This window comes from Trachypithecus francoisi, unplaced genomic scaffold (genome assembly GCF_009764315.1).
Source record: "Trachypithecus francoisi isolate TF-2019V2 unplaced genomic scaffold, Tfra_2.0 Lachesis_group2, whole genome shotgun sequence".
NCBI lineage: Eukaryota > Metazoa > Chordata > Mammalia > Primates > Cercopithecidae > Trachypithecus > Trachypithecus francoisi.
Window position 1 is genome coordinate 152,127,083 of NW_022681465.1, and position 14,934 is coordinate 152,142,016.

General features: G+C 35.1%; 2 protein-coding genes across 2 annotated transcripts in view; both read right to left on the reverse strand.

Annotated features, from left to right (window-relative positions):
• Positions 1-2,240: 2,240 nt before the first annotated feature.
• IGIP (IgA inducing protein) lies at positions 2,241-5,096 on the reverse strand. Its single transcript, XM_033181029.1, has one exon. It carries the CDS (start codon positions 2,560-2,562, stop codon positions 2,401-2,403), a length of 162 nt encoding a protein of 53 aa, XP_033036920.1. The 5' UTR covers positions 2,563-5,096; the 3' UTR covers positions 2,241-2,400.
• PURA (purine rich element binding protein A) overlaps positions 2,256-14,934 on the reverse strand; it is a 14,665-nt gene continuing 1,986 nt past the window's right edge. The window contains exon 1 of the mRNA XM_033181028.1: positions 2,256-14,934. This exon is cut by the window's right edge and continues 1,986 nt beyond it. The gene's annotated coding sequence lies outside the window, so the exon portion shown is untranslated.

Consider the following 14,934-nt stretch of genomic DNA (forward strand, 5'->3'; position numbering starts at 1 on the left):
CTTGAGACTAGGAACAAAGAAATTTCTAAAAGCCATGCAAAATACCGAAATAAATGATATACCACATGGTTAAATGAAAGTTAACATCCATTGGAGGTGGAGGTAGGAAGAGACCACCAATTACATCTTAGAAAAGAAAGACTGAAGAAAAATGACAAATAGTTCTGTTTAAGCATCCTGGGTTCCTTTCTTGAGGGGATCCCCATGGTCCTACCAGCATTGCCTTGTAGTTCCGACCTGGCTGTCTGGGATGCTCCTCCTGTAGCCCTTCAGTAGGACCTCACCTTGGAGCCTCTTGCTGTCCAACTGACCACTGGGCATATTTAATGATGGTCCTATCTGGAGTCTTTAAAAGATGAAGGGCCTGACTCCTGACTTTTCACTCCCTTATACTTGCTGGAAGTGAATCATGACTGGAATTGCCACCACAACCTCTTGCGCTTGAGTCCTTCTCTCGGACAGGGACCCAAAGATTTATCTGATCTCTGCAGAGAAGAGAGCAGAATCTGGTCTCTTCTTCAGGAAGTAGCCACCTGTCTTCTGTGTGCACCCCCCCAAATCAGAGCCACCGTAGAACTTAGGGACACTGAAGTTTCTTAGGCATCCCACCTACCTCTCTAAAACAGTGGCACCCTCAGCTTTCAGTTTTCATAAAGCAAAGTTTCTCCATTATTTGTATTGAAGTTGGTGGTTGTCAGATGTGGAAGCTAGTTCATCCTTCTGTTCACTCCAAAGTAGGGACCTTTTATTTACTTTTTTCTTTTTTGAGACGGAGTCTCGCTCTGTCACCCAGGCTGGAGTGCAGTGGCACAATCTTGGCTCACTGCAATGTCTAACTCCCAGGTTCAAGCAATTCTCATGCCTCAGTCTCCCAAGTAGCTGGGACTACAAGTGTGCACTACCGTCCAGCTAATTTTTGTATTTTTCAGTAGAGACAGGGTTTCACCATGTTGGCCAAGCTGATCTTGAACTCCTGACCTCCAGTGATCCACCCACCTAGGCCTCCCAAAGTGCTGATATTACAGGTGTCAGCCACCATGCCCAGCCAAGGAGGGCCTTTTTACCAAGAAAACAACAAAACAATACTCATAATGAACTCTCTTGGGATTCCCCCCGAGAAGCCTGGAACTGTAATAATGTGGACTTGAGATAGCCTACAGACATGCATCAAGTGTTAGAATATAACTGCTGTCGTATATACTTAAGTAACATTGAGAGATTTTTCATAGTGTGATTTTTGCCAGGTTATCTTGGAGAACTACTTGCTCCAAGCATTCCTCATATCCAGCTTGAAGGTAAGTGAAAACATAAAAAAAAGATAAAATAAAAGGAGAAAGCTACAAATAAACCTTCAAACTCTACTTAAAAAGGTTGAGGAAAATATATACCTGAGGCTTCTGAGGCCTTTGTTGGTTTTTAAGTTAGAGGTCAAAATGGGTGGTTCTTGTGGCCAGATAATCTACTCTTCTAGAAGGCCCCATAATACTATCCTGAGGGATGGCTCCTGTGTCTTGTTTTTATTGGTAGCTTCATTCACTGTCTGCCATTCCACTCACTAGAAAAACAGTTTTGAAAGAGATTTTAAACCGCAACCTCTATTTTCTAAGTGTTCAACAGCATAATAGGGCAACTATTAAAAATAATATATTAGATATTTCAAATAACTAAGAGTGGAATTAGAATGTTCCTAACACAAAGAAATGATACATACTTCAGATGATGGATACCCCAATCATCCTGATTTAACCATTACATTGTACGCTTGTTTCAAAATGTTACATGTACCCAATAAGTATATATAAGTAGTAGGTATCCATGATAAATTTTTTTAATTGTAACTGACAGGAAACAAAAAACCTACCATGAGAATGGAGCATGATCTATGGGAAAAGGTTTTCCTTCTCTTCAACATGATGGCTAGGTTAATTGTCATACCACCAGAGAATTTTTTAAATGACCCAATATGCCAGGATAGGGAGGCCATTCACATAAAATTTTTAAAAATAAGCAAACCTATCGTAAAATAAAACAGAAGATAGAGTTCTCTAGTATGAGAGCACTTTTAATGCTTGTAGTCGATTAATGATCATAAGTAACAGGCAAGTATACCTGCTACTGAGTCCTAAAAACGGTTTCCACCTATCAAAAAAAAAAAAAAAAAAAAAAAATCCAAGATCGCAACCAGACCCCTTCCCCCAAAAAGCACTGAAACAAAAGACTGATCTGATTATACAGTCACATGAAAAATAAACATCTTTATTTTTTGCCTACTTTATTTCATTTTTTCAAATAAAATTTAAATCTGTACAAAGTATACTGTTACAGTATATATTTTGTAAGAATCAATGCCTAAAATAATCACAATACTTCAATAAGCAGTACAGCAGACCTCGCTAGTTTTCAGCTTTGATATTGAACAAACTCAAGCCGGCTGATGCACAACACGTTTGCTTGGTTTCCACATGGTGAGTTCCCAGCACTTAGATGGGAGAACATGACAGCAAATATGGTAATATTACAGCCCGACACACTGCGTTTCTTCATGTGATAATAACTGCACATATTTAATACAGAATGCTCAAATTTACTTTTTAAATTGCATTTGCTTACTTCTTAGTTGGCAAAATTCAGCATTCTTAAATGGGGTCCCCAAACAGTGCAAATTAATGATATTCTAACTGTATATTGGCACATCTCCAATAAGGATTAACTTGTAAACTCAAAGAATATCAACAACTTAGTCCTAAATTTTAACTAATATACATCTGGTCCATTTAACCAAAGTCATTTTGGAAAGATATTAAAGAACAATTCTATTTCTGAAAGGATATTGTTTTGATCATTCTTTAGAGAAGATAAATTTTTAAATTGTCATTAAAATGTTTCACTATAAAAATTTTACAAACTTGATTAGAAATTTCAAGATTATGATTAACAGCAGACAAATACAAACTGTATATTCCAACAATACCTATTCTTAGACTTTCAAACAGAGCACAACCATGTCAGCTGTGTTAACTAAAATTCTGAACAGTGTACTAAATTTATAAGTGGTGCTGGGTCTAGCAAGTGTAAATACACAGTATATTTCAATGAAAAGAATTGTCTTCTTTATACTTTATTTGTTTTCCCATAAGGAAACATTAATGTTTACATTCTTTAATAAAGTTAATCTTACATCAGAATATAACTTAATACTGTCAGCAACAGGGACCACACACAGTAAATAAGAAGCACATTTAAAATAAGTCTGATTTCACATAGATTAACATTTGTTGGTTAATAAAATATTGACAGTATTACAATCTTACAATATTTACAGTAAGAAAAATCTAGAGTAATATATACCTTTCACAGCAGGATTCCTTTTTTTAAAATTTCTTCCAGTTTGGGATTGTGTATACACGAAAAGCTCAAAATAAAGCAACTCTGCAATATAATCTTAAAATAATGGCTACTAGGGGGAAATTCTATCACAACCATTGAAAATAATGGTGACTTCTCACGGAGTCTGTGGCATCTGAGAACCCAGTTAATTAACCAAAGTCTTGCTCACATTAGCCTCAGTTACCCAGATTAAAGCAGAACTCCGGCCTTCCCTGACTGCTGAAAACCCAACAGATTTTCTCAACATGCTATAAGGAAAGAGGAAAAATTGGTTTCAGCTCACACCTCATGGCTGGAAGCCTCTGGAAGCCTCCAGCCAGTGCACACTCCCCGACTTATGCTAAAAGAGGGCCAATTTCATCCCCAAAGCATCACAAGAGTCCACTCTCCAACCACAAGGCACTCTGACACCAAACTCACCCATTCCTCAACTCTTGTGCCTTAGGATAACGCGTGAACTTAGCCCATATAATACACACCAGCATCTCAGAGACTTGGGACCAGGGCAAAGAAAGAGACTAGTGTAGTTTGCACTGAGATCAATAAGAAAAATGGGAAGTGATGCACATTTCCAATTAGAATGACAAGAAGAAGACCCACATCCCTAAACTGGAATTTGGCCAGGGCATCAGAGTTAGCACCCCCTCTCTGAGTACCACTAGCGATTAGGATGTGTGCTCTGGGCCTCCTCTAAAAGAGAGCATCTACAGTAAGTAACACAGTATGGGACATTAGTTCTATGACGACTGCCAAGAAAGCAGATACAATTCTTGAATCTGGGGCTGTCTACTGCACCTGAGGTCAATCATCCAAGCTGTGACCTGTCCCAACCCTGCTTACTTTAAGATATCTGATGGGCACAGAGCACTCAGGGATATGGCTGCTGGCTACTTTGGACTCTAGATCTCACAGGTAATCAACAGGTATCTGGGATTGAATTAGCAAACTGTACCATAGCTCCTTAAACAGACACTGTCAAGTATGAAATCATGTCAAGCATGAATCTTCACTGTCAGGTCAGAAATTGAAGTGGGAGTCTTCCCACATCAGCCAAGGTTATTTTGTCAGAACCTTAGAGGAGTTGGACAGTTTTTCATGTTGCAAGTGATTAGTTTACTTATTTCAGTCAAGCTGGATTGGCAAACCAGACTGATTTATTTAGTTAGCTTTGTTTTTTTGATTCTTATGTGTGTGCTAACCCAAAGCTGTTGTATTTGGGCTAAATACACTGACAGAGAAAATTCAAATGACAAAAGTTTTCAGCAAACTTCTGTGGCATTTTTTCCTTTTGGAAGTAAATGCAAGATCTAAAGGTATTTCTACCCAACAAAGTCTGTTTAAGTGTTTAATGTTATTTCCTTTTTGGTCCTATACAGAATGCTATGACTTCTATATAGGTCTGAATGCTGCTCCATGTAGATTCCTTCTGTATATCTAAAAATATATACTTTTCAGTAGTTCAATACATGGTTAATCTTCCCACAGAGGAAGATTTTTGTAATCACATGTTGCAAAGTAGAAAACATCTCCTTTCTAAGAAAGGAAATATACTTTCCTATTGTACACTTTTGAATAAGCCCAAAGGCATGCACCAAAAATCATTATTAAAACTAATACATGCAATAAAATGGTGTAGAGTTAGACTTAAAGTGCTGCTTCTCAATTTTTTTAATTTGAAGAAGACATTTCGTCAGTTGTAGACTCAAAGATCTTTCCCCCACCCACCCTCCCCACCCCCTGGCATTAAGAGAGAAAAGTAAAAAGTATGCATAAATCTTTTAACTATTCTTTACATGGGGGAAAGAACAGATATATCAACTATCCTATGTATCAAACTGGATTCCCAGTTTTAAATAAAACCAATATTTACTGGTAAAAATTGTCAAAGCGAATACACCCAAACAAATGTTACTAGTAAATAAATGTTCTACATAGAGAATAATTTACTTTGGTTTTATGCGCCTTCTCAAAAATAACACTAGTGTCCCAACGTCACCAAACTGATGTATTCCAGCAAAGTTGTAAGGCAAATCTTTTTTTCCCTAGTGACATCTTGTTTCCCAACAGACAAAACTAAAATCTTTTGGTGAGGAAGGGGTTAAGATAATGGCTAACCCCTTGGCATCCTGAGCATTGTGGTTTATCAAACTCTACCCTGCTAGAAATTGTCAGGCACCCTGACCCCTGCCTTGAACCAGGAATGGCTCCCATGTCTAGAGATGCCCTGACTCCTTATAAATAGCTTTCAGAACTTTGCTTCTTTTTCCCTTCTCTCTGGATGTTATAATGTCTAACGAAGCTGGTTGCAACGTCACATTTTGCTAGTAGGGGCCACCATCTAACAATAATTCCAATATGAAAGGTTTTAAGCCAATAGTTGGTTCCTAATTTTATCAACGATTTGCACTAAAACTCTCTATAATTTACTTAGAGCAGAGATCTTTAACTTGGGTTTCAGAAGATGTGTGATGCCCCTGAGGTTGTATGCAAAATTATTCAGGTATGTGCATTTTTTTTTTCCTGGGTAGAGGATCCATCACACTTTCATCAGATGATCAAAGGTATCTGTGACCCCCAAAAAGGGTTATAGGGACTTAGAGGGATACCCGTAATTCATTTTATACCAGGACTGGGAAATGGGAGCAGAAAACTAAAAATGGCCTCGAAAAAGGCCAGGGACAAATTGCTGATCTTTTCCCTTTATTCACATTGGGAAAATAAGTGCTTCAAACTGGGAAAAATCATTAATTAAGCTGGTTAAACTCCATTAAAAAACAATCAAATCACTTTCTAAATTTTTTTCGTTTTTGATATGTGGTAAATTTCGTCTCCAAGAAAAGGTTCAGAGACTGAATTTTTCTCTTTTCCTAAAGGAAATTCATACATAGAATGCTGAATATCATCCACATTTAAAGATTTGACAACATAAAAGTTAGATAACTCTTAATGATGTGAATCTTTAACTTATGATTTTGAGTAAAGGATTATCTAGAATCAAATATACACTTATTAACCTTCATTTGCCAAAATTGGTCCATATTTAGACAACTACCTGGCACAATTTCACTAGATAAACCTAAAATCTGAACGATGGAAGTTAAACTTCTATCCAAAGTAAAAACAAAGCCATAAGGTTCCACAATTGAACTGGCCACAAACATTCACACTATGTTATAGAGGACTTTCTCATTTCAAATACATCACTGTTCAACAGAATTTGCAAACATAAGACCCAGAATGGCTAGCAAAACATGCTAAGAGCATGTCAAAAAGTAAAACACCACCACCACCCCCCATCCGGAAACACACTCAGGCATTCCAAAAATAAACCAGATCTGAAAAGAGGCCTCTCACTTGGTTTTAAGTATGAGGTGTGTACAAAGCTATGAGAAAGGGAATATAAAATGAAATAACCAAATAACTTTCAAAAAATAATTTTAGCCAAAAACACGTATCTCTGTTCCATTGATATAACTATCAATTAAAAAAATTTTTTTGCAATTCTGAACACTGTTGCATAATATCACCAAGACAAAAAATATGTTCACAGGTACACTTTTTGTTATTTTCTTTCTAGAGCACATCTTTGAGATCGTAAGACCGCATCTGGTTAAAATAAAGTCTCTTGTCTTTGCTTCCCTTCCCCCTCAAAGTGATTCAACCCTGAATTCCAAAAAGGAATATTCAATATAACAACTTCAAAACCAGTTATAACACTTAGACCATGAGGAAACTATATGAACATTATGGAAAACTACATGAAAGAGGGAGCTGCCACTTGCCACCCACTTCACTTCCAGCTTTTTAAGCATGTACCCAGCTAGACTCATACCTCACTGACTTCAGTGAAACAAACTAACACACCAAATCCAGGCCATCTCAGGCTAGAAGTTAAAACTCAAAGACATCATTTCATATACACACATATATATTTCCTATCCTAAGTTTTAACCTTGTCTATTTAAACAGTTTAATAAAGCTCACATTTACAAAGGATTTTATTGGCAAATAAAGGCCCATATTAAAAATTTTATCAAAACAAATTTTTGTTTTATACAGCTAACAGTAAGAAATATTTTCTTGGCCTTATAAAGTATATTTAATTGCATATAATTTTTGCTTTGGGTGGGATATTGAAAACATAATTCTGCAAGAAATTAGAAAAGACTAGAAACAAAAGTGAAAGTGACTAGCCTTAACTTTCAAAAAATCAAGTGCAAAGATAAATAGTGCAAATAATGAAAACTAGAAATTTTACAGGCAACTTTAGTCTTTCCTGCTTTTGCACTTTTACACATTGACAACTTTATAAACCCTAACAACTATATGCAGCATGGAAATGGGCTATCATTTATCTCCACTGACTAGACTTAAGGAAGCCTTTCAAAGACTTGTCTCACAGTCATTTAAATCACTAGTTCTTGACACAGGTTTGGGGATTCTCTTCTTTTTAAACAAATTTCTAAGGGAGAGGCTATTTAAGAAGGCTCTGCATTGACTTAATGAGTTATAGTATATAACTATTATAATTTAAAATCTGACACAATAAAATGTGAAAATTATACTAAAGTGCCAACTCTACAAAATAAGCTATAGTAAAAATAATCCTGCTATTGTTAATGAACTTGACATTTGTAAAAAAGAAAAATTACCTTCAAAGTACAAAATCAGAACCACTTTTTTGCTATTTTTAAAAGAGATTTTTATCACTAACGTACAGAGATGTGAGTAAAATGAAACTTCAAAGTAATCTGTCCAAATCACCAGGAATAAATCCGTACTAAATTCGACAACAAAGAGTTAATCCAAACGTACTTGAATTATGTAACTTATAAACAAACATTATAGTAATTCTTTATCTTAAATAATTTAAAACACTACTGGAATAATGGGAAAAGAAATCTAAACACTATCAGCTTCCCTACAAAGGACATAAGAACCTCCAAAATGTACTAACTTATTTAATTAACATTTGCCACCACTGAACTCTTGGGAAAATACAATTTTAAAGTAAGAGAGAAAGTGGGGAAACCGAAACATGAGTTTGGGGGCTATGTTGTCTAATTTTAGAAATACAGTATTATTGAGGACCTCATAAGGTCCACAAGGTTAAATGGTTGCTATGGTTGCAAATGTGAAAGAAATAAAAAAGATACCTAAAATTGCAAGTTAGTGTTTTTACCTGGTTGTCTTCTTCTAAGGAATTTGTGTGGGCCAAAGTCTCAAAGTTCTATAAAAGCAAGGAATAATATGTGTCTTTGTGGAGTACAAAATCAAATAATTTGATCTAAGGACCATTTGAAAAGTAAAGGTAAACTACACTGTAACAAGAGCCCAAGAAAACAGATAATATGTGTGATAAATATTTCTGATAGTTTAAAAAGAGTAACTGTGAAAAGCTTGAAATTTTATTTTCTTTTCCTCAAAATAATAACTCCCCAGCACCCACTTGCCTTGACCAGAAAAGCTGTCATTCCACTATTGTGCTACTTAATTTGTCCCAGAAAAGCAGACATCCTATACATGAAAACAGACTTGTATAATGCATCATCATTATCATAACTCTAGCTATAGTAACTAACAATTCTCTCATAATCAATGAGGGACCCATTTTCTCTGGCTTTATTGAAACTTCCTTAGTGAAGATCAACTTCATTTCCTTAGCGAATAACTCTCATTCAGATTCCATCATAGTACCTTTTCCTACCTCTAGAAAAAATTCCTCCCACTTTACTTCCAAACCATTCCCTATATACCTCTCAAACCCCCATCCACAAACACATTAAACAGCTCTCCTCGTCCTACTCTCCAATTTCCAAACCAGTAAGTCTCAGTTCCCAGTAACTTACCTAAAATACACATACTTCTTACTCTCTTCAGTTCACAAGTTTCTTAACATTAATTTAGATACCTTCAAACTGCCAGTTTAAGACCATGGGGAAAATAGCAATCGGAAAAAAACTGCCCAGTTACCTCATAATACTGAAATTGTTCTGGATCATCAGTTAGCTAAGTTCTAAGGCAGGAGTCAGAAATTTCTTTACTTCTCTCTGAAGAAGTAAGCTTGAGTGCCACTGGCAGGCCTACAGCAATAATAAAAAAGGAGAGAGAAACAAAGAAAAAGGATAGGAGAGAGAAGATGCCAGATGTACATGGTAAGGAGGTAGGTCAAGTGCCACCAACAACTACTTGCATTGAAAATTGCCAATCTGCTCCAGCTGAATGGGAGTTTGACCCAAACTCAACATGTGTCTGATAAGTCATTAGCTGATGGCCACCACTGTTTGAGCTAGTCAAGATGAATAGGTAATTCACCTGTCCCATAACTTTAACTGCCACTTCACGATAAGGACATATTTTCTTAAATCCTCCTAGGATCCTTCTGTGTTAACCTACCTTAGACCAAAACACACACTAATGAGAGTATTTCCATGTTTTTCACAATTCTAGAATATAAGGACTTGTCCCTGAACTTGGAGGCCTCTTGAATTATTAAAGTGGAACCAAAATCAAGAAAATTAAACTCTTTAGCCAAAAAATTTTTTCCATCTAATGTTACAAAATAAGCTAATTGCTAATAATTATCAAAACAATCTGTGTATTTATGAAAACATGAAAATCTTGTGATTCCAAAATGAGTGAAATACTTCTGATGTGGAAGAAGCAACTGTATTTTACATAGAGGATCACCACCATGTTTCTGCCTATCAACAGGACAATTTTCCACAAAAGCAAAGGACATCAGAAGGAAAAACACAAAACAAAACAAATACCAAACATGGGGACAAAATAAAAATGAATGAGTAGTTATGACATTCTTGTTAAGAAAAATGTTAACAAGTGACCTTTGCCACACTCGGCTTTCCTAAGACATAAATTGCCTGGACCATTCAACACCAAAACTTGGTAGTTAGCTTAGCAGATTCACTGGCTTGAAACCAATCTATTTCTTTTTTCATCTGGTTGTTCTTGTATCATGAAATTCTACCTGACTCATGCTAATTCTGGCTTATTTTCACTTAGCCTGTAATAATCAAATTTCTGTCCAAAAAGAACGTGTCAAATGGCCTATGCCTTAAATTTAGGTTTTGTTTTAGGATCAATTAACTTCTTAAATATTAATATTAAAATCAGCTTTTCTTAAAAAATATATCACTAATTCTGTAAAGAAGACTTTAAAATAATTAATTCGTGAATAGCAGTGATCACTTTAGATTTATAGCATACTTATGAATGGCCAAAACTTGGTTAATATGCAATGAAGAAAACAGAAATAGTGTGATTTAAAAATTGACACCCTTTAACAAATCTACACAAATAACTTTGGTGAATTTATTTATGTAAGCAATTCCAATAAATTCTCTCTCCTACTTACTTCACTCTCAAGGAGATGTATCTATATACATATGCACACACACAATGCATATATACATATATGTGTGTGTGTATATATCTCTCCAAATTATGAAGATATTCAAATTTAGGGATAATAAACTATAAACGTTATACTCAGAGTTATCACCAACTATTCCAAACTTAAGTTGCTATAGATACTCTTGTTTTAGCATCCTTTTACGTAGACAGCAAGATCTCATTCTGATACTCAAAAGATTTTAAAAAGGGAAAAAAGTCATTAGACTTGGTATCTCACTTTTTATGGTGAAGAAAATCTTAAAATTATGTTCACATGTAAAATAAAATGAATTGTGGAGCTATGAAAGCTACTAGAGCATCAATTTCAGATAGCCCCATTCTAAAATTATTTGGAAATGTGTGTGTATATATAACCTGAAAAAATGAACGGGAATATTGTAGACAAGAAGGTGAACCATGTGTGGAAGATAAAAATAATCATGCCCGTACGGTAGGGTCACAGGGATAGCAGATAACCCAAAATGTCATAAAAGAAAAATGTGTTTAGAAAGTTTCAACAGGGCCAAAACACAAAATGTTAAAAGCACACAAACAAAAATGAATGAGATAATCCCCCCAAACATCAAGTTACATAATAGGAAGAAAAAAGTTGACACAGTATCTTTTAAAATATATCAAATCTTAAATGACTTAAAAAATGATATAAAGTGCTTGGGCCATGATACCCACCCAGATTCTCATTATCAACGGATTTATCTTTTCCCCTCCCTTCCACCCAAATTTAATTCAGTTTTCCTGAAGAAAAAGTACAGCATCCCTATATTAATAAGAAATGAAAACAGTGAGTACAACTGATATAGATCCATTGACTTTTATTACAAATGTACTTGATCACTTGGCTTCAAAAAGTTTAAAATCAATACCCTATTTTCTGTATGCCAGTACAAAGCAAACTGTTTTACAAATTAAATACCTAAAAATTTGACAAAAATATTAAAATTTGATGAAAAACAATTATAAAAATCCTTAATCTCTCTTCAAAAAAGGAGGCAGTCTTCCCAGTTCTATTATACAATATTAATAATATTCACCATTTTTAGAATAGGTAGCTAAATTATATCTTTCTGTTAGCATACAAAACTTAGACTTATAGATTTTATTTGTATATGCTCCAGTTAAGTTTGTGAATGCCATCTGATTGCAATATAACCAACTATCTTTAATTGAATCCTAATTTACACTTATTTAATAATTTGCATAGTTTGAAAGGGATAAAGGTTATTCTACAACTAATTATCATAGGCTATTACAGTGCTACTTTTCAAGGCAATAAGTATTTGCTCCCAAATGAAATTATCTGTCTCCTCTAGGCAGGGGTTAAAATTACTAGCAGCTTTCTCTATTACCTGAAAAATCATATTGGAAGTTATCCATCTCTAGATGTGAAGGCCTAAAAAAACATAATATACTTTCCGCTTTGAATCAAATTTCAACCCCTGCATGGGACAACTAGAAAGTGAGACTTTCAAGGTTTTTTATTTCCCTGTTGGTTTTGGTTTCTACTCTCCATGGCTTTTTGAGAAGCTGGAAAACAGTTTGTCTTTCCTGACTAGCATTGTCTTTTTTTCCATTTGGCAAATATTCATCTACCTCCAATGTGTATCTAGTAGAGGAAAAGCCGACATGGCTTTTCTTATGAACTTCCTTTGTTGTCAAAGGCATGTATAATGATTTCTACAGTTCTGGTTAGTTAACTTTAGCTCCCTCTGTGGCTGGATGACTGCTGCTTCGAACATCAGCATGATAAATAGGAGGCACAAATAAAAAGTAGCTTAAAAAAATTGGTGATTTAAAAGAAAAAAACAACTTCAAACACACACACATACATGAGCATTTCAAATCTGGTGGCTGATCTCTGGATTAAATTACTTGACAGTGTCTCTCATTTTAAAGAACTTCAATATTGCAATGCAGTTCAAGTTTTCTTTTATACTTAGGCAAATAATACAGTTTAACCAAGCTCTTGGACCTTAACTGTAAGACAAAGCAGATCAATAAAAATAAGGCATACTTCTCAGGAATTAAGTTTTGTTTGCTTGTTTTTGGCACATTTGATCATACTGTTTTCTATGAATAACACATATGGTCAAACATACCACTTCCTTATTTGTTTCAGCACAAACAGGGTTTACCAACTAGTAAAATAAAAACAAGGAAAAATTCTAACATAAAACACTGATATATAGAACCTTGGTAAAGTACCGAGCACCTGGGAGGGTAGGGTAGGGAAAGGATGAAACAGGAGAGGGAAGACAAGGTTTGGGAGGGTGCTTGGGGAGGTAAAGTGAGATGCTTAAAAAAAGAGCATCTTTACAGTCACTTAGTCTTTTCTACGATCACTTTTTAAGTCTTAAAAGATCTGCATGTGGATTTCTTTTTAAACCCACTGACCATAAATCAGACACTGGTTTCAAAATCGTAGTAAGATTGTATTCAACTGTTTTAGTGTAAAGACAACTGCACAATACATGTGCTTCTTGAGCCGGTGGGATTCCAAGCAGAATCTGAAGTCTATAGGTAAGAAAGGCTTCACTTTAGGTAACTCTGGCCCTAAAGAAAACCTCATGAAAGAACTCACATCTCAAAGAAAGGACACTTTGCCTAAGTTTGCTGTGTTTTTGTTGACTTGCACTACTTATTGCTGGCTACTATGAAACAGTGATCTAGGAGTACTCCAACAACCTGTAGTACAAGGCTTAACTTTAAGAAGCTATAGTAAACAAGAGACAAAATCAAAGCAATTCTCTTTCCTAATTAGTAACAGCACAGAGAATGCAGTCTTTTCCATATCACAGTTAAAGTACAGTGAACAAAACAGCTCAACAAACCTTAAGACAAAAAAGTGCAGGTTATTAATGTTTACATGCAGTTGATAAGCATTCCAAATGTCACATTATGCACTGTAAAAGCTCAACTTTACTATATGGAAATAAGAAAAATGCACCTCTAGGGAGGGGGAAAAGCAATTTAATCATTTCCAGTGATTTTGTAAGTAAAGAAACTCCTAACTACTGTACGGTCACCTCATATTTAACATTGTATGAATATTAAAAGCAAACAATTTAATGGGAAAATGCACAGTACAATGAAAATAGCTTGTTATTCAACACATACAGTAGATCTCAGTAACGAAGACAACACACTCAACCAGGGAGCATAAAAATATCAAATCAAAACCCAAAGAACCAGCAGAAAAAAAATCCTTCAAAAAGACAACTGTTTGCCCTCCTAGGCCAATGCTTTACAATATGAGAAGCACTGATACCTTCCCGCTCCTACAGGTGGTGTCTTATACATACAGCAGTTAGATCTATATGGCTGGATTTGCCAAGAAACAATTCCATCCCCAGAACTCTCTGTCACACAAGACCCTTTTTTTTTTTTTTTTTTTTACCAAAATACTTTCTACAGAATTCCAAACCAAAATGTACTGTTTAAGGCATCTTTTTATAACATTTTCTCTTCACTCAAAGATGATAGTCATGCAGCAGTTTAATGATAAAAATATATTAATATTTTACTATACAGCAGCAAGAAGTTAGTTGTCAATTAAAAGCACACAAACATCTTTAAATGAAAACCTGTAAAAGACTATCGTTACAAACAATTTCAGTTTGGAGGACACCAGCTTGGTAAAGTGCTCTCCTAAACTTTGCATTTTCATACCCTACACCTTGAATATATGAGTTATAGAACATACTTTTGATAGAAGGCTTGTACACTTGGGGAACACAAATACACTTAGCATATAATGTAGCCAGTAATAACTAGCACCACAGCTACATGGAAATCCTTTACATACACCAACTTGGCTTTCACTTTTAAAACAAAACTCAGAATCCATGGCTCAGTAGGATAACTATAATTGTGTTGCTCTGCTTTTTAACAGGTCTACATAAGTTAACAGCACTAGCAAAAATCAAAGAATAGCTTCAGACCTCTTACAAGTTTAGGAGACAGTGCTAGTGACCACGAATAGACTCACTACCTGATGTCCAAGTACAGGTTCACTGGAAATTGCTGCACGTTAGTTAAGTTTTTAAAATCTTTCTACACATAATAAAAAAAATATATTATGAACGATACAAGTACATCTCATATACACAATAATGA

What these genes read in the sequence shown, in the direction of transcription:
- IGIP (XM_033181029.1), bottom strand. Translation starts at nt 2,562, where the DNA reads ATGTGCAGTTATTATCACATGAAGAAACGCAGTGTGTCGGGCTGTAAT.